The 18,985-nt window shown below is 38.2% G+C and overlaps 1 protein-coding gene across 2 annotated transcripts; it reads left to right on the top strand.

The window, feature by feature from the left end:
- Positions 1–370: 370 nt before the first annotated feature.
- Positions 371–17,926, top strand: LOC121637282 (ras-related protein Rap-1A-like). Of its 2 annotated transcripts, none has more exons than XM_041981327.1 (8): positions 371–503; positions 5,037–5,125; positions 5,992–6,060; positions 6,337–6,393; positions 7,610–7,750; positions 11,873–12,016; positions 12,318–12,448; positions 17,014–17,926. In XM_041981327.1, exons 2-7 carry the CDS (start codon positions 5,069–5,071, stop codon positions 12,405–12,407), a joined length of 558 nt encoding a protein of 185 aa, XP_041837261.1. In that variant the 5' UTR covers positions 371–503; positions 5,037–5,068; the 3' UTR covers positions 12,408–12,448; positions 17,014–17,926. The 2 variants fall into 2 exon arrangements, with proteins under 2 accessions (XP_041837261.1, XP_041837262.1); XM_041981328.1 differs by having other exon boundaries at positions 449–503; positions 5,032–5,125.
- The last annotated feature ends 1,059 nt before the right edge of the window (positions 17,927–18,985 follow it).

The following is an 18,985-nucleotide window of genomic DNA, read 5'->3' as shown; positions in this document are numbered from 1 at the left end:
TTTGATTTTGACTTAAATAATGGATCATTAGAACATATATTTGAAACCTTGAAAAAATCTATTTGTGTTCTATTTGTATTTTAAATGCTATTAGAGTCCTATCTGTTGTGGAGAGTATTAAAAAATATCTAAACCTTTCAAGTACATGCCATAAAGGATAGCAGGTCCTATAGTGTAATGGAGTGCAACCATGATGTAGCTACCTCAAAATGTTATTACTGTATTTTTGAACATCTTTGAGTAATGTTTTAATGGGAACAAGGGAAATGTGTAATTGCTTTGCAAAATAGGATGAATAAATCCACTTGTATGCGTGTGTAATACTGTTGACAGTCATCGTTAATATGCAGCCCGTTGTCATGCAAACGATGCGCTCCATGTGTCATGGCCTTTTAAGAAAAACGTGAAACAGCCGGAGTGACGTCCGCTGCGCACAGACGCTGCTGGAGGCGAACTGACGAACTGACACTTGCGGAGCTGCGAGAGACAGCGAGCCAGAAACGGTGAGTGCAATGCCAAACTTTACTACATGCTAAACGCGGTCAAATAAGTCATTTGCGTGTTAACTCTTGGCGTGGACACTTGCCGGACAGTAGGCAAACAAAGCAAAGTGCACGGCGATAGCTTTACTTATCGGGTTAATATAAATAATTGTCCTCAAGTAAAAACCAGAGTGTGCACTCCCATTTTAGTCAAGGCCAGGCGGAAGGGCAGGTAACGTTAGCTATCGGTTGTGTCTTTCTTAATAAACTACATTGTAATATGACTTAATTTAAGGTCTGCCGTGTCTGGTTGGTGTTTGAATTATGACACGGGCTTGGTTGCAGCACGTTTCAGACAGGCTAGCTGTGTTTTGAAAACACACATTAAAAGGAATGTGTCGGCTAGTTAGCTAGCCTGCTAACGAGCCGCAGCTAACGGTGTGTGAAGTGTCGGCGGCCCGTAGCAGGCATTTAAGCTAGCTAGTTAGCGGAATTTAGCTAACAAGCTTCATAACGGTACTTATGGTTGCTGCTTTGCCGAATTTAGATTGATTGTTTGTGAGCAGATGTTGTCCTGGATTGCCTGGATTATAGATTTGTGATATTGTAAGGATTAATCTGTAAGCAGGCTTAAGATTTGTACAGAATTTGATTAATGTTATGGAAAAAATGTTGTAATGATAACACATCGATGCCGCGTTGGTCATCGCTCTGTGGTGTAGTTAGAGCCACAGATTGCAGGGACTTAGCATGACCTGGAGTGATAACCATATGCTACTGCCGTAAGCAAATTAGGTAGAATCACAGTGAGATAACCCAAGAGCTCAAGTGACTTTCCCTTGTCCAAGCCTTATGCCAGCCTGAGACATGTTATTATTTTATGCTACATGGACAGTGTTTTGATACAGGAAAGTGCACTCCATCATCAAATTATAAAGCAGGCCAGTAGTGTTATATATTTGTTAACACGATTTTCTAGCGAAGTAGCCCTTTCTACAAAGATGCTAATTGTAAATGATCCCCCATTTGATTGATTTTGTTCTTTGTATCTCACATTAGCCAGTTTTTGAAATCGTAATATAGTTTATCAACCCCTTTACTTGCGTTTGGAGTTTTGAACAGGAACAGAGATTGACAGGGGTTATTTTAGTTGGTAGCTACTCCTTTTCCATCCTATCAGCATGAAGCCTTCTTGCGCTTTGGAAAGAGGATGTGGTTACAAGTCAAGGGCCCCGTGAGACAGATGCATTTGGCTGACAGTGTTTGTCAGTTACAGGTCTTTGTCAGAATTAAGTCACAGTGAAGTTTTTGGTGCTTAGTTGCAGTTTTGATCTGACTCATGGGGGTATTTCGGGATTGCAGTGGATCTGAAAGAGATGCAAGACTTAGAGAAAGGGATAAGTAGGTTCTTTAGCATCATATTTCGTATATAAGTGTTATTTTGATGAAGAGACTGACTTCAGAGAGTTGAACTAATGTCTGAATTTATCTTGTCTATCTAAGGTCAATGGCAAATACAGATTGTTAACCAAGAAACCTTAATTTCCATATTACTTAAAGGGACTCTATGTTCAGTCACAAATGTGAATACATCATCCCTCACCCCTGGAGTTGGCTCTGGTGGTGTATTTTCTAAGCTTGTAAATTCCTAATTTCCTGGAGAAGTTTACAAGGAAAAACCATGGAAGTAATTATAGTAAATTGGAGGAAGGGTTCAGTTGTTAAGACTACAAATTAATTAATCCAGTTATTGGCATAATTAGTCAGACTTTTTTAAATCAGAACACAAAAAGCCCATTTTCTGTACAGCCAAATATTCAATTTAACATTTTTAAAGACAAAAATTTGAACAATGAAGATTTTATTTCTCTTTACATGGGAGACTTTGTTCAGTAAACCTTTTCTGTACAGTTCACACATTAAATTAAAAAGAATTAGGATACTGGTACAAAAAATGTTTTGATGTTTTTCTGTTAGTAGCAAGTTAATCCCCCTACGTTTAGCTTAAACTTGGCTTGAACAAGTGGTAAGAACTGTGGTCTTTGCATAGGTAATGAATAACTAGATGCTTATCAGCATAAAAAAAAAACAAACAAAAAAAAAAACCCACACTGCTCTACCACCACTGTCTCACAATTTTTTTTCTTTGTTTTTCTTCTGTCACTCAACCTTAAATGGATGTATTTTAACCAGCATAGCTCCTGTAAGTTACATGTGGGTTAACAACTAAGAATATTCACACAAAAGTTGGTATCGTTGGTGCTAGTTTAACCAGCGGATGTGTGCAGTTTCACTATTTGCAATAGCTGGAAGATACAGAGGAAGGCTGTCAGTCATGTCCTGCTGAGTCAGTTAATGTGACATCTTCTTCGCTGTCCGATTAGCCTCTGTAGACCAGGAAATAGTGGATTGTGGGTTTGTCACAAAACATTCCATTAAATAGGTTTTGCAGTTCATCCAGACTTGCATTCGCTGCTTGTTCTTGCTACCAGTGAGACCTAATCCAATTTCCAGCCTTAGATGGATACATACCTTTGGCTTTAGTGGGTGAGTGATGCTGTGATGTCATGGTGGGGCATGTTTTCTGTGGCATGTGGCTTTCCCTCATTCCTTATTTGCTGTCATTACTATGAGAGAAACGGCAGCAGTGTGTTTGTTTTGCTGGAAATTACAGTGTGTAGTTGAAGGGTAGAGAAGAGAGGGTGAGATTTTTGTTTTAAAAACTGATGTCCTTAAATGGCTTTGGGGCTGTGTATATGTGGTGAGTGTGTTGGCGTGGAGGTGATGGCATACAGTGTAGTGTGTAGTTTTCCTGGTATGGTAGTTTGTATACACGATGAAGTCAAAACAAGGACTTCCTATTCACTCATGCTATATTCACATGTAGGAGAGGCTTTTCTTATGGGTGGAAGCTAAGTAAGAGAGAGGGTGAAGCTTTACTGGCCAACTGTAAGTAGAGTTTATTAAGCTGTAATCGATAAGGTCATTTAAACTGGTCGTATAAGTTTCTAGAAGAGCAAGCATCCTACATTATGTCTGAAGCAATTGCATTATAATCCAACTCCCCCTGTCAGAGAGTAGCCTCCTGACATCGTCTGCCTTAACAAGAGTCAGGCCACAGCTTTCATACAAGAAACGTGACGTGCAGATAGCTGACAAGTGAATCCTAGCCTAAATCTAAGTATGACATTGTCTGGATGACATTTGTATATGTGACACTGTGCACACACTTGACTTTGAGCTTGAAAGTTTACATGAAGGAACAGCCATGTGTGTTTGCATAGCACTCATGCAGTCCTGTTCTTTTTCCTTCTGTGTTCACTGGCTTCTCCCAAACTGTGCAAGGAGAATTTCTGTTTCTGTGAAAAGGATTAGAGAAAATGAATTATTCACAGTCCAGGCTTCATATTCCAGTGGCCACTGCTTGTGATTGAAGATGGAGGTCTTAGTCCTTTGTGCCCACCCCCCTGAGAATTTTGATGAATTGAGCTTTAAAATGAATGATGTGGGAGAGGATAATCATCCTCCCAGAATGACTGATGATTAGCTTTTGATAGTTGACAAAAATGGTTGATTATTAAATGAGGCTATACTTTGGGACCCTGACTGGAGCACAAGCTACTTTCTGATTATCTACACAGCCTTGATGTCTCTGAGCTGCACTTTTCATCTCATCACCACAAAGTACAAGTCTGTACTTTCACGGCTAAGGTGGTGTAAAACCTAATTTTGTCAAGCCTCAGATATCAGCTTGACCATGCAAATATTATTAACAGGAAAAATGTTGATGAGTATGGCACAATCATGCGCAGAGTTAAAACTGTTTCTTGTTTGGGAAGGAAAACTGAAACAAAACAAACAAAAAGCAGAATCTTGTTTTTGGCTTTGATTTGATCCCAGCTTCTGTGGGGCTCTGCAGCCTAGCTTGTAGTGACCCAGTTGGCAAGCCCAACTGACTTTAGACTCCAGTGTGCCAGTGAATCCTTCACATCGCTTAAAGGGGTATTCCAGTGAATTCACAATTTCCTCCCGTCCCAGTTTTCCCTTCCCTCAGCTGTTTTCTGTCAGTTGACAAGGAGATAGACAACATAATGGTTCCATTACAAACACCAAAATTTAGTGAATGTTTGACTGTTCTGACAGCAGAGTGTGTTTTGGTGTGTGAACGCCAAATGATTGCGTCATTTGGAGAAGAATCTTGCCAGGTTCTTGTATCATCTCCCGTTCGGATCCCTCTTTACTCATATTCACCACAGCTGGTTTGTGTTAGAGAAGGGTCACATACGCTTCACCTCCTCCACCCTGAAGCAGCTCCACTTATGGGTGTTCCCTCCATTGTTGTGCTCCTTCTTGTCCATAACCTCCAGGAATGGCTAGAATCCTTCCTTTCTGGAGTGAAAAAACTTGGAGATCAGACCTTTATTTCATATGAAAACAAAGTTTCTTTGAGCAGTCTGTGTTTTTTTTATATATAATTTTTATCCCAGTCTTTATATTTCACAGTTATTCTTTTTTCTTTGTTCTGTTTTGCTTCTTCCTGTTTGTCCAGTGCAGACTGTTGGGCTGTCCCGTGAAGCAATCCCGCCATGCGTGAATACAAGCTAGTGGTGTTAGGCTCTGGAGGTGTGGGCAAGTCCGCTCTGGTGAGTATGGCCTCCTGATCCCCTTCCTGTCCACCCTACATCTAATTCCCCTGCAGAGAGTTTCCCAAATACTTTGTAGATAATTGCCAGTTAAACAGCAAGACATTTGACCAACTTTTGAAGGAAACTAATTGGTTAAATAAGTGAAAAAAGAAAGTTAGGCAGATCAAAGCAAATTATGTTAATGAAGAACTACAGTGATGGAACTATCATTCTTGTAAATTACCAACTTATTTTTGCTTGTGTTTACTGACAAGTGTTAATGTCTTCCTTTTTGCTAGTGTCTTGACACAGCTATATTTTTGTGTGTTTGTGCCTGTCGTCAGCTAAAATTGGACAACTGCAACAACTCTCCAATTGTTGCTTAAGAAAGGATTGATAATTGAAACAAAAACTCAGTAAGACCAGATTTTAACCACTGGTTATCTCATTTGTGATATAAAACAAACTGACCTTGAGCATTAATGTATAGTTTTGTCATTACAAGATTCTCAAGAGACCATGTGTAAAATGTTGCTTTCTCCCACTAGCTAACTTTGACCAGGTGTCTGAGTCAGTTTAATCCCTTGAACTGGCAGGATTAGCTTGTTATCAGGTTTAACTGGTCGACACCCCTCGATGCAAACGTGCCACTCGGCACTGAGCTTTATATAGCACAGTTCACACTTTGTGCAGTTACACATCAGTAAAATGGGAACTATGGGCTTTAGTCTTCTGTAACCATCATGACTATAATGCCCATCACTTCATGGACATCCTTGTTCCACATGTCCTGCTTTGTTGCAGTGATTGTAGATGGACTGTGTGCCAGTAGAGATATTTGAATAGGGATGTGACATTTTCTTTCTCTGTAACTTCTCTTACAGACAGTTCAGTTTGTACAAGGAATCTTTGTGGAAAAATATGACCCTACAATAGAAGACTCGTACAGAAAGGTGAGTTGCCTCTCGAGGAGGGAAGAGGCAGATTGCTGGATCTGAAATGAGACTGATTGTTTGCAGCTGCTCTGCAGATTCACATCATGGTAATGGGCTTGTGAATGCTTCAGTTTAACCCTACTCACTACTTCATGCATTATCCTTTACTGTGCACACTATCTTAGCCCATTTAGAATGGATTAAGCACATCTCTGTATAAACAACAAAAGGTCTCAGTGTCCTCAAATTAAGCTTCACACAAGTGCAATTTTTAATTTTTTTTTTCTCTTACAGCAAGTGGAGGTAGATGGGCAGCAATGTATGCTTGAAATTCTCGACACAGCCGGCACAGTAAGTGAACTTTGTGCTATTGAAATACCCATCCTACTGCTCTTAGATGAAATTATTGAACACGAGTAGCATTGAACCTGATTCAAGAAATTCTCTTCCAGAGTAGTACGTTTAGCAAAATAAAAAACTGTCAGATAAATTACACCAAATTATTACGTAAGAAAGTTTAATGAAATATATCCTAAAACAAGCAGTTTAATCACACTATGGGCTAAATGAACTGGAATTGCATTCAGAGATTTTTACAACAAGGGATCATGATGACTTCACTGCAATACAGTCAATAAATGCCCTTCTCATACCTCTACAGTATGATGTGCTATCATTATTATTCTTATTGTTGTTATTATTATTAAAGGTGGACAAGCAGTTCAAATGCTGACATTAGGTTTTAGATGAAAATTAAATTACGTTTTTGTGTTTGTTTGCAGCGTGCTAATGTAAAAAAAACAAAACCAAATGAAACAAAGGACAAAAAGAACTTGAGTCCCGTCTATTATGATATGAACTAGCCCATATACTTAAGTTATTATTTGGTTTGTAAAACATCTCAAAATGGTTAAATATTAGTATGTTGTTTTTACACAGTCTAATTCAGGGATCTCCATCTCTGGTCCTTGCGAGCTCATGTCCTGCATGTTTTAGGTGTTTCCCTGCTGCAACACACCTGACTCAAATAAGTGGGTCATTAACATCTAAACAGTGCAGGGCAATAGCTCTCGAGGACTGGAGTTTGACGTCCCTGGTCTAATCCAATGTTCTCAGTTTTTATTTTTTTATTTAACTTTTATTTATGCCGGTAGTCACATTGAGAGACACATTATTACAAGATTATTATTAATTATTTACAAGAGAAACATGTTTTAGATACACAAAACAATATTTAGTTACAGTTACAGAAAGTTCTCTTTTTTTCTGTAGCAAATGGTACATGTAGTCCACACAGCTCCAAAAAGATTTTTATATTGTAAAACAAACTAATGAGAAAAAAAGGAGGCAAAGCTACAAATCCTAACATTACAGAATATGAAGCTTCCAAATATTTTACTTTAGCTTATTTATTATTTCAGTTTAAAGCTGGTTCCACAAATGCAAATTTCATAGAATGTGGAAGGAAATTGTTCATTGGTACAAGTGATTTCTAAAAAGGCAGAAAGTTGATAGGGTGTATGCAACTGTTTTTATTAATTTTTTTTCCCATCCCCTTCCCATTTAGGAACAATTCACAGCAATGAGGGACTTGTACATGAAGAATGGCCAAGGTTTTGCCCTGGTATACTCCATCACAGCACAGTCCACCTTCAATGACCTCCAAGATCTGAGAGAACAGATTCTACGAGTAAAGGACACAGAGGATGTAAGAAAACTGTTTTCATGTGTAATCGACTAAGCATTTTTGTTTAAACACAGAACATGGATACTCTCAACTAAAAATCTAGTAAAATGTACTATAATTTTGCATACACTTTCTCTTGGTATTATCAGATGCAGTGCAGGTTTCTTCTTTAAAACTGCCCCTAGTCTGGATCTGTAACACAGAGAAAAGGAAAAAGAAAAAAGGTGTCATCTCATTATTTTTCTAAAGTTACTGTTTGTCGGCAGCACATTTCCATCTCTGTTCCTCTGGCAAATTGTGAAGCTGTTGAAGTGAGTAAGCACTCCATCCCCTTTCTGGTGGAGCAGATAATGCGTCAGCAGGATCTAAGATGCCCTTTTTTGGTGATCTCTGAAGGGAGGGAATGTTGCCATAACCCTCTCTCTTGCTTCCCCCCTCCACACTCTCCCAATCAATCATCCATATTACCCCTCTGTAGCCCACATTGTACCACCCTTTTCTGTCCTTTTAGCTTCTGTTGCTCTCTATCTGTGCCAATATTCTATGCCCTTTTTTTCTTTTGACTAGGCTTACCCAAGCCTTTGTGCACCCTGCTCTCTTCTTTATGGCTTTCCTTGTGGTCTTACTGTGGCCTGGCACTTTGTTCGGGTGATTGGACATTCAGGGGTGATGTGCAAGGAAAGCCTCAGCTCATCAAAAGCACACTGGATTGTTAGGCTGTGGTGCTTCATTAGAGCCTCTGTGGTTTAGGGACTGAGGTTAGCCTCAGGCTAACAGCTGGATTGCAGGATCAGTGGCTTCTCCACATGCAAGGAATCAGTTCATGTTCCTTTTCTACTGGAAATGTGTTTCTTTTGATTACATAGTTCAGTTCCAACAGTTTTGCTTACCTTGCTGTTACGGATACTCTATCAGCCATCAACTCCGGGGTGATTTAAGCTTTTACCTATAATAGCCGTGACATCTGTTTATCTTTCTTTGCCCCTTGCAGGAATGCACAAGCAAAGGAAATGTTAAGCACATTTTCCTTTAATCATCTACAAAGACTGATTTTTCTTATTTGGAGAAAATTTCCAAGCTTTTTCAGAGCTAAAGCAGAGAATGTGGTTGTTGCTACAGCTGCTCTTTTCTCAGCTCTGCCATGCACCATTTACTGCAAAGCTAGCAAAATGCACAGATGCGTTTATTGCAAAGCTGAATAAAAAAACAAATCCTTTTTAAGAACTCGAGGCTGAACATGATATGGTCAAAATCCAACACTTTACAGAAATCATTAGGAGAGAAAAATAAAGTAAGCAGTCACCAGGATATTAAAAGCTTGCTTCCTTTACTTCCTTCCACAGTTCTTATGTAAGAGCGGTCTTATGACTTTTCTGGGCCATTCCTATCTCTGCTTGTGTGACTGGCATAGTACTAACTCAATGCATAGATAGCTAGATTACTTTATTGTCATTCAAAAACAGTAAACCAGAGATGCACTGCAGAATGAAATTACATTGCAAGTGCCACATAAAAACACTGTAAAAGAAAAAAGTAAAAAGCTAAAAGTAAACAATAGTTATGAGAATATAAAAGCCATTTAAAAAGAAATTGATACTTGTGACTCACTGCTACATTTGGAAGGACTATCTCCATCAGTTGGCACTATTTTATATGCTTCTGTATTCCCTGCTATCCGTTCTTTAGCATGCTGTTGTGAGCGTGATAGGACTTGTCTGTACTATGTTAACAGTGTCTGAACAGATTGTCTGTGGGCTGTGTGGATTCTTCAAGTAGGTTGCTGCCTTGTGTGCTGCTGACACTGAACATTTTTTTTCTTCACTGCATACCTCCATCCATCCAACCATTTTGCCATACTTTGTATTCCCAGCTTGGCTTACAGTTTGTGTTAGCAGAGCATACCACTGGTTCTCCCAGGACCCCTGGGAGAAATGTCACTCGGCAGTCCAGTGTGAGGGCTTGTTTGGATATCAAACATCAAGAACCAACCTCTGTGGGATTAATCTAAACATCTCAGTTTCCTGTCGTCTGCCTCTTGGACAAAGCAACAGAAATACAGGGGGAAAAAAGGGATCTCCTGGACATTCTTTATTCAGGGAGTGTGACCACACTACTTGAAAAGCAACCCATGACAGTAGACCTGTGGATACGGAAAATGGCTGACGTATGAGCAAGTTTAAGCATGCCAGGATATGAACATATTCCTAATAAATTTCTAGTGCTTCCTCATCTACAAGACACGTCTGGTGGCCATTTGTCAACCTGATGAAGGCTGTGAAAGCATGATTTCTCAAGCATAAATCTATTTATTTTGGGCTTCAACTAATACCTTATGGGTGCCTCTTGTCCTGAATGCAAAACTTTCCATCATCTGATTGTTGCTAAGTTATAGCACAAACAGATATATCACATGAACTCTGTGACAAAGTCTTCTGTAAACTTGACTCTTAAGCCCTTTCGTCACTATAATTTTCCAGTAAGTGTTTTTAGAAGCTAAGTTAAACTGTGAAACTACAATGCATACCAGGAAAAAAAAGTGCACGCACACAAACAGTTTTACACTATCATAATTCCTGAGAGCAGCTGGAGCATGGAATCCAGCTGATATGTTTGAAAATATTCAGGAAGGAAGGCGATGTTATCCTGGCTGGGCGGGGCTGCCATGACTTCCTCCGGGCCAGCATTCTCCCTAGATAGCTGGTCAGGAAACAGCAGGCAGGATGAGACGCATCCCGACACCCTCTCTGCTCTGTCTTTGCTGACTGTGACGGTCAGGGCAGGAATTAAGCCAAAAATATTCTCTCTTCCTTCAAACATTTGTTTTGATGATCTGCTAAATCATTTCAATGCACAAAAGAAGTGTTGGTAGATTCTGCAACTAGCTGCACTTTCATTTTTTCTCAAGAATTTTCTTTTAGAAAAAAAGTTGACTATGAAAAAAGACTATGGAATGAATTATTTAAACTTCATTATGCCTTCGGAAAGCACCTGCAAAGTGCAAGTATTTGTTTTCTCTTTAGTTGTTAGTACACTAGGATGGAATACAACTTTCATCCCTTTGAGTATTTTCATATGCTAAGATGTGACCTGAAGAGGGTTGTTCAGTCTAGACACACAAAATGTAGCTGAACATTTAATAGTTTTGTAGGTTGCAATCAAGAGTGTTGATTCTCTAATATCTTTGTTCAAATGTGTTCTCTAATTTATCCTTGAATTGCAAGTCTTGCTGTTTTTGCACTTGCAGAATGCTTAATTTGTTTATTTGACAAATATACTGTCACATCTGTCCCAAGCCTCTTTTAGCATGTAACTTTTTTCATGATCTTTATGCTTAATAAGAATGTGTTTTTAGGGCTTTTAGTAGTTTTACGGAGATTGAGGCAGCATGAAACTTTTGCCATTTATGGAAAGTTGTCTGATAAAATATGCATCTTACTGTATGAATGTTGGAGTGATTTCAAGAGGTTGAAGGAACTGCAAATCTTTCTTGTAAAAGTTTGAAGTATCAACAGAGGTTTTAGCAAAAGCTCACTCCCCTACAGAAAATAGCTGGAGTTTCTGTTGCAGCAGTCAAGGATAGAACACAACATTGTGTTACGACTGCTGTGGGTGAGGTTCGTTATGGACGTGTGATGCGCTGTTGTACTTTGTTCATCAGCTACAAAGTCCACACATGGCCCTCCACCGGATGAACATTGATGTCAGGAATGAGTGACATACATCTTTATAGTCTTTCATCCTGCCATTATTGACAAATATACTAAAGCTAGAGTACAGTGTACAGTATGTAAACCAATTTACTGTATATATTCTTTAAGTGCAATCATCACTAGATGTGCTATGAGGGAATTTGCATTTTGTAGTATTTTGCTTATCACTGATGTGAATTTGGGGCTGCACCTAATTAGAGCAATAACTGATTTGTGCATAATTTTTATGTAAATCATTTTAAAACATCTTGCAGGATACACTGGGTTTTAAGGAATCTTAACTTAAAACTTTAGATATGGTGTCATGTATGTTTACATTTGACTGTATTTATAATTTTTTTTTAAAAAAAAGTGCCAACATACAAGATATTTTACAGCATTAGAAGTTTAGATGCAACATTCATACAGATTTATTTGCTCTTGTGTGTCTCAGGTGCCGATGATCTTGGTAGGGAACAAGTGCGACTTGGAAGATGAGCGTGTGGTGGGGAAGGAGCAGGGCCAGAATCTGGCCAGACAGTGGAACAACTGTGCCTTTTTAGAGTCCTCTGCTAAGTCAAAGATCAACGTCCTTGATGTGAGTAAACACGCAGAAAATGGTGACATCAACCACAATACTATTATTGTTAATGAAGTTCATTGAAAGGGAGGGGATGTCGATAATTTATGTCATTACTTTTAATAAATATTATATTCATCAGTAGAATTATATTTAGCAAAGACAACTACAGCTTAGTCAGATGCTCTATGGCCTTGTTAAACCCTTTGACTCATGTAACCACTTAAAGCTACAACAGTGTGGTAGGTCTGCGTTGTGTAAAGGGTACACATTTACTAGTGTTACTTAACCGATTCTGGTCACCTTTTATCTCTTTTAGATCTTCTATGACCTGGTCAGACAGATAAATAGGAAAACACCAGTGGAAAAGAAGAAGGCAAAAAAGAAATCTAACTGTGTCCTGCTTTAAAAATCCCCCCACCTCCAGCCCCTGCAGCAGCTCTGAGCCAGGTGAGTGTGCCCACAATTTAAAAAGAATTAGTCATGAACACCCACGCTGCTAGCATATTAATGAGGTCATGATTCATAGACTGTCAGGTTAATGAATGTTATGTAATAGTTTTGATCTTTCTCTGCTGTCTAATGATATTGCTTCCTAGCTTAGTTGTAGTTAATCATTGATCACGGTCTGTCACGGGTTTCATTACTGCAGCTAAGTTAGATTTGTTCAGTGTAAATAAGTTGTGTAAACAGTGGTTAGTCTCCCTCCTGAACAACCTGAGCAGACAGAATTTCAGAAACGAGAGATGCAGTTTAGAGAGAGAGCTCCCTCTATAGGTAGCTAAAGGCATAGCAGAGGTTTCAAGAAGAGACAATTACTATAAAAATAGAAGTAGCAAACAAACCTACAGTAATACAAGCTTAGAAACACCTGACCTAACCCGGATTCATCTAACGGGACACGGGGAAATTCATTTCATGTGGCTTGTGATGTGATGCAGAACTTCTGTTTGGTTAAACTGATTGAACTGGAACTTTATCATGTCACATTAGAAATTTGAGGTATATGTTATGTTATTTCTGTCAAAAGCTACCACCAGTGGTCCTGCAGTAAATGTTTTTAGATATGCTAACATTCATGAGTTACTCTTGAAAATCTCTGAAATGCTCTCATTAGCACTTTTTTTGCACTACTCTTGAATGAATGAGCCACAGTCTGTTTGCTTGATATAAATTGCAGACATCAGCAGATTGCAGCAGCTGATCATGTCTGAGGAAGTCCTGAGCTGCTGTCATGCGATTTCCCCCCAAAAACCAAAACCATTCTCTTTTTATAAACATTTTTCCGAGCATTTCTCTTCTTTTGTCAGTCTGGTCGGATATAAGTAAAGGAGGAAGTCTGAAACCAGACACACTCACTAAACCAATCTATTACTTCTGCAGATCCTTCTAAATAGACACACATATTTAATTATTTTAGCTGCAATGCTCTTTCATTCATGATGCATTAAATGGTGGGTCGAAGCTTGGAAGAAAAGCTGGAGTGATTAATACTGGCTCTCTGTGGGAATGTTGAACATACACATACGATGTCAGATTGTTTCTAATTTTAACTCCCAATACTTTTCTAGGCCCGAGTTCACGTTCACTACGAACTCCTGATAAGACCAAATTTTACTAAACTCATCCAACACTAATATAAAGTCAAAGGAAAGAATGTTTCCACCCCAATGTGGAAAATTTCCTTCAGCTGACTCCAGGTTTGATCAGTTGAGTAAATCTTTTGAGATCTGGCATGTATCACCCACACATAGAGATTACTGAGTTGGGTCTCCGTGTTTCCAAACACTGAAGGGAATAAAGTCTAAAGGAGGCAGAATATTTGAAACACACTAGGCTGCATAACATGTAATTAGGCCTTCTATTAAAGGCCAAAGTATTTGTGGCTTCTTGTCTTTAAAGTGTTGAATGGTTGACAGTCTCAGAGTATTTCCTTGAGGCTCTAAAAGTGAAAGCGTGAGCAGTGTTAAGAATAAAAGACTGACAGAAAAGGTCATTCAGGACCAGGGATCGTGAAGGGAAGAGTCAGTTGCTGCGTTTACATGGAGCACTTTTAATCCGATTGAACGTCCAGTCAGAATAAAAATGTGTCATGTAAACACGTCAGCTGTACCAGTCAGCCTCAATCAGAAAGAATTGTCAGTCTGATCGAGGTTTAAACCTTTTCACGATCGGATCGGCAGGAAAAAACAACCATGCTTGAACCACGTGGGGGGTTATGTGACGTAATGAGTTTGGGGAAGACTTGAAAAATGGCGGCAGCAAAACAGAACAGGACTGTGGTGGACACAATGCTTTTGCTAGAAACTGAAAGAGTTGAGGATGATTAAGCATTTCGACAGTCAAAAGGAGAAAAAGAAACAAAAAGAAAACGGTTCTTCTGAAGTAGTAGGCACTGTCACATTAAATCTGTCCATGATGTAAATACAACTGATCAGATCACTTCATCTGGCGCCATGTAAACATGTCAGCTGGAATCTCTGATTAGATTGATTTTAATTGGATAGATTAAATATTTGTCCATGTAATGTAGCTAGTGTTTGTAATGTTAGAAATCATGTAATGGGTTTTAAATATTTTTTGTTTTTAGTTACTGGTTAGCCTTGTTTGTTGACAAGCTATGAGCTTTTTTCCCCTCAAAGGGCTATCGTGACTTAATTAAAGCAATAAAAGGGTCAGACATTGAATTGAATTGAAACTTGAATTGTAGTTTGCTTCAATCTTGCAGACTGAAATGTAAGTGAACTTTCCTAGTGAATTACATTTGAACATAGACCCAGTTTACTTGCTTTGTCTTCAGAGTGCCTTGAGATGAGTTGTGAATTGGCTTTATATAAATAAACCGAACCGATTCTATTCCACTTGTATGTTGCTAATTTTCATTGCAGATTTTTTGATCGGTCACTTATTTGTAAAAAAAGGTGTTTTGCTTTTCAGTCATGTTAAAATAAAGGGCTTTTTCTTATTTCTTGCTCTGCTATTAGTTAAAAATAAACAGGTTTTTGGTTCTTTCAGCACAAAGGCTCACCACAATGTTCAAGTCCCTGTTTAAACTGCTCAGTACTTTGTTACTGCCATTGCAGTTAAACTATTTGACCAAAATTCTCTCATCATTCTCCATGAAACATACAGGTCAGAAGAAGGAATTTCACATTGGGCTGTCATCTTTGAGTCATTGTTTTAGCAATGAATCATTTGTAATGCAAAAATAAATATATAAAAAAGTTATTTGCAAGAATAGTTAAAACACTGATATGAGTAAAAGTTGATATACTGGGTAGTACCAATTAAAACTGACCTGCCTTATAAAAATATCAATATTATGAGACTGTTGTTTCGAATTTAAAAAGGTGTTGCTAAACAAACCTTTCCAGTGTAGGAAGAGCCCCTCTGTATACACAATTAAACTAAAGTTGTCACAGCAAAACCTCAGAGTTCCCAGACCAACACACCACAACCCACTGCAGAGATTTTACATTTACCTTCTAAAATTATCATTAACTTTCAGAATAGGATTTAAAAAAAAACAAAAAACAAACAACCTTTAAATTGCAGATAACGTTGGATTAGTAAAACAGACAGTGCCATTATGCCCAGCCCAGACATCAGGGTCACTAAAGCACCCACTGCTTTCCATTCTGAATCCATCTGTGTTGGTCAGTTAGAAGTCCAGAGTGTGTGAGAGTGGGGCCTCTTGTCAGCATGCCCGGGGCGGTGTCTGCACCCCTACCAAATCCAGCTCACATGCCGGCCAGCCCAGTGAACCAGCACTAACAGGATTTTAGATTCACTGTTCTGCTGCTCACAGCACACCAGTTCATGCTCTGTCTGTGGCAGGCACTGTAACGCCTCCATCTCTTGCAAACACAGTTGATGGAACTTTTCACTTGGTGGCTGTTTTCCATCACGCTGACCTCATGCGCTCTGAACCACGAGTCTCTTTTTTTTTTTTTTAGTTATCGCTGGGACAGAAATGTTCATGGAGCTGATAGAATGGTATATTGGTATAATGGTATATATTTATGTGTGTGTGTATATATATATATATATATATATATATATATATATATATATATATATATATATATGTGTGTATATGTATAAAACCAGTTACATTAATATGGCTGATATCCATGTATGCCCCTCAGTAAGTCATGTCAGGGAACATATGGCATGGCCCTGGGCAACACCTAAATTAAATACACACATCTTTTTTTTTTTATAGAACTTTTTTTCTCTATAAAATTTAATTTAAAAGAGATTATTTTAAAAAAGGGAATTTCATTTGTTGTGTTTCACTAGTTATCACAGTCTACAAACCATTAGGTGGCATTTCTGTGCCTACATCAGTTTTTTTTCTGTTTTCTTGTTCATGGTAAGTCTTTACATCTCAAAACCAGTCAAATTTTGTGATTTTTTTTTTCCCTTCTTTTGGATAGTGTCATGCTGTACGAAATGGATTTATAAACTCAGCCAATCAGGTTGTCAGATGGGCATGAACTTGGCATTCTGCTTTCTTAGTGCTCTAAACCCAAAGCCATTAGAACTGCCTCCCAGCAACTCTGTGTCAAGCCACACAAACTTTTCAATTACAAAAAAGCCTGATGCACAACCTGAATTAAGCGAGCACTTTCTGTGAAAAGCACTAAATGAAGACTCAGATTTCACTGCCACATTAGAACCAGACAGATCTTTTTTCTTTTTTCAGTGCAACATGTTAACAGTCTCTGTATACTTTTAAATTGTCCCACCAAACATATATTTTTTTAAGTACCGGCATCTGCATCAGTATGGACAAGTAGGGCCCTGGCAGCTGGTCAGAAATTTTGAACTAGGTATATGATCTCTTCTCCTCACTTTTTACTCTCTAAGACAGTAGATGTCAAATGGAAAACTGGGATGAAATTCATTGTGATGTTTTTTATTGTTTGCTTGTTGCAATACATGTCATATTTTGAAGATTGCTATAGCAGGGGTAAGCACATTGATCATAAATGCTGTATCCTGTCTTGCAGAAATGCTGTAATGAAGAACTGTTGCCCTGATTGGAACGTGCCAGCATTCCAACAGCCCCGCCCCCTCCCTCCATCAGCCATAAACAGTGAATCAGCTGACTGAACTGCTCCTATCAAAGCCGAGGATGACCTACAGGAGAGAGTAAAGAAAGACAGTAAGAGAGAGAGAAGACTCTAGTCTCTCACCTCTGAGGACCTTCCTCTGTGTCAGTATCAGTGTGAACCCTGAATGGACAGTCTCCACTTCTGCACCAACAAACAGCACCACAAACTGATGATGTTAAGATGCAGCAAAGTCTGAAAGTAAAACAAAGTCCATGAGCCGCCTACATGGCCAGAGAGCAGCCCCTTATTTTTATTTTTATTTTTTTCTTTATCTTTTGACAGTTTAAAAAAAAAAACAGCATCTAAGAAGGAAAACAAAGTTAGAACATGGATTCAGTATTTCATCTTTTTCAATATTGTATTTGGAAGATATGGAAGTCGACCTCCTTTAGTTGTATGATTATAAATATTCTTCAAAAACAAGCATGAAAAAATTACGTGTAGATGTTTTCAAGTGAAATCAAGTGGAAAAGTGAGAATTTTTTTTATAGCCATACACCTATTCTCCATGCCTGTCATGTCAGTGATGATAGATCAAGGTCTATAATATGTGTTATTATTTTTATTATATATTTTTTCTTTGTTCGCCCTGTTGTTCATGGACTTCTCTTCTGCAAATCTCTCTCTCTGATGTGACTTAATTTTATACTCAGTCACGGGGATTTCATAGTTCCCATAATATATTCTAATGCCATTTTTTGCATAATACTTCAGAAAATGGATCTTTTATAGAAGAAATATGGGGAAAAATAAGGATTGATTTCTATGTCTCTTGAAGCTGAAATATATTATACTAAACCAACTCTAATATTGCTTCTTGTGTTTTTTCTGTCAATGATGTTTCAGCTTTTATGGATTATTAAAGTACATTTTAGTACATTTTTTCATTATACTGGTCAATGTATTTTTGTGAATTAAACTTTTATTCAAAATGTATTTGACTTATTTGAGAAAAATTATATTTTTTTAGGTTAAACTTTACATTTAATAGGAAATTGGGAAGTTGGTAAGTACGGATTCTACTCAGCGTTGAGTAGTAGTAGGTATTTTACAGTTACGCTGCAATACCCTTAATGACCATTAGATGTCAGTATATGAACAGACATGACTGTGTCTCTAGAACCTGAGCGTATTTAAAAGCCTGCTTCCTATATTACCTTACATAATGTGGCTCGCTGGGATAGTCCATAAAGTGGGACACAGTGCAATCTGAAGATGAAGAGAAATGGTGCAGAGGAAAGGTTGAGAGTGTAACCCTGAAGAAAAAGAATGTGTCAACACTAACCATTGAAAAATGATTTCCTTGAATGTTTTATGTTACTGTAATAAATCTTGGAATTGAAAATTCAATATAACCTAAAACAATTTAAAATGATCAAAGCTGATAGAATGACGCTTCAAAGTACAGATAGCCAATTTCTGAATATTCTGCGAAAGCAACTCAGGATTTTTAAAGGGTAGAACAGTGGAATATGGTCAAGTTGTTCTGAAGCTGCAATTTATCTGCTGAAGATGAATTACAGATAAATGCAGAAAGACACAATAGCAAAGATCTACTCGAGTCTTGGGACATCCTTGTAAACTTCAGACTTCAGGTAGTCATTACCTGCAAAGATTTTGCAGCAAAGTATTGAAATTTAAGATTTTATTTATGGATATGTTTTCCTGTCGGGGTTTTGAAAAAGAGGGTTTATGTATTGAAGAGCTGTGACCCTTTGTTCAAACAAGGCTTTTGATGTACATGTAAAACCTGAATCTTCACACCAAGCCCACATTTATTGATTCAGTCTGAGAAAAACAGACTAAAACAGTAACATTGCAAAACAATTACCTAAATATTTCTCTAGCTAACAGTCTGAGATGCTTC

Source organism: Melanotaenia boesemani, chromosome 3 (genome assembly GCF_017639745.1).
Source record: "Melanotaenia boesemani isolate fMelBoe1 chromosome 3, fMelBoe1.pri, whole genome shotgun sequence".
In the NCBI taxonomy this organism is placed as follows: domain Eukaryota; kingdom Metazoa; phylum Chordata; class Actinopteri; order Atheriniformes; family Melanotaeniidae; genus Melanotaenia; species Melanotaenia boesemani.
Note: the sequence above shows the minus strand (reverse complement) of the source record. Positions and strands in the feature narration are given on the sequence as shown.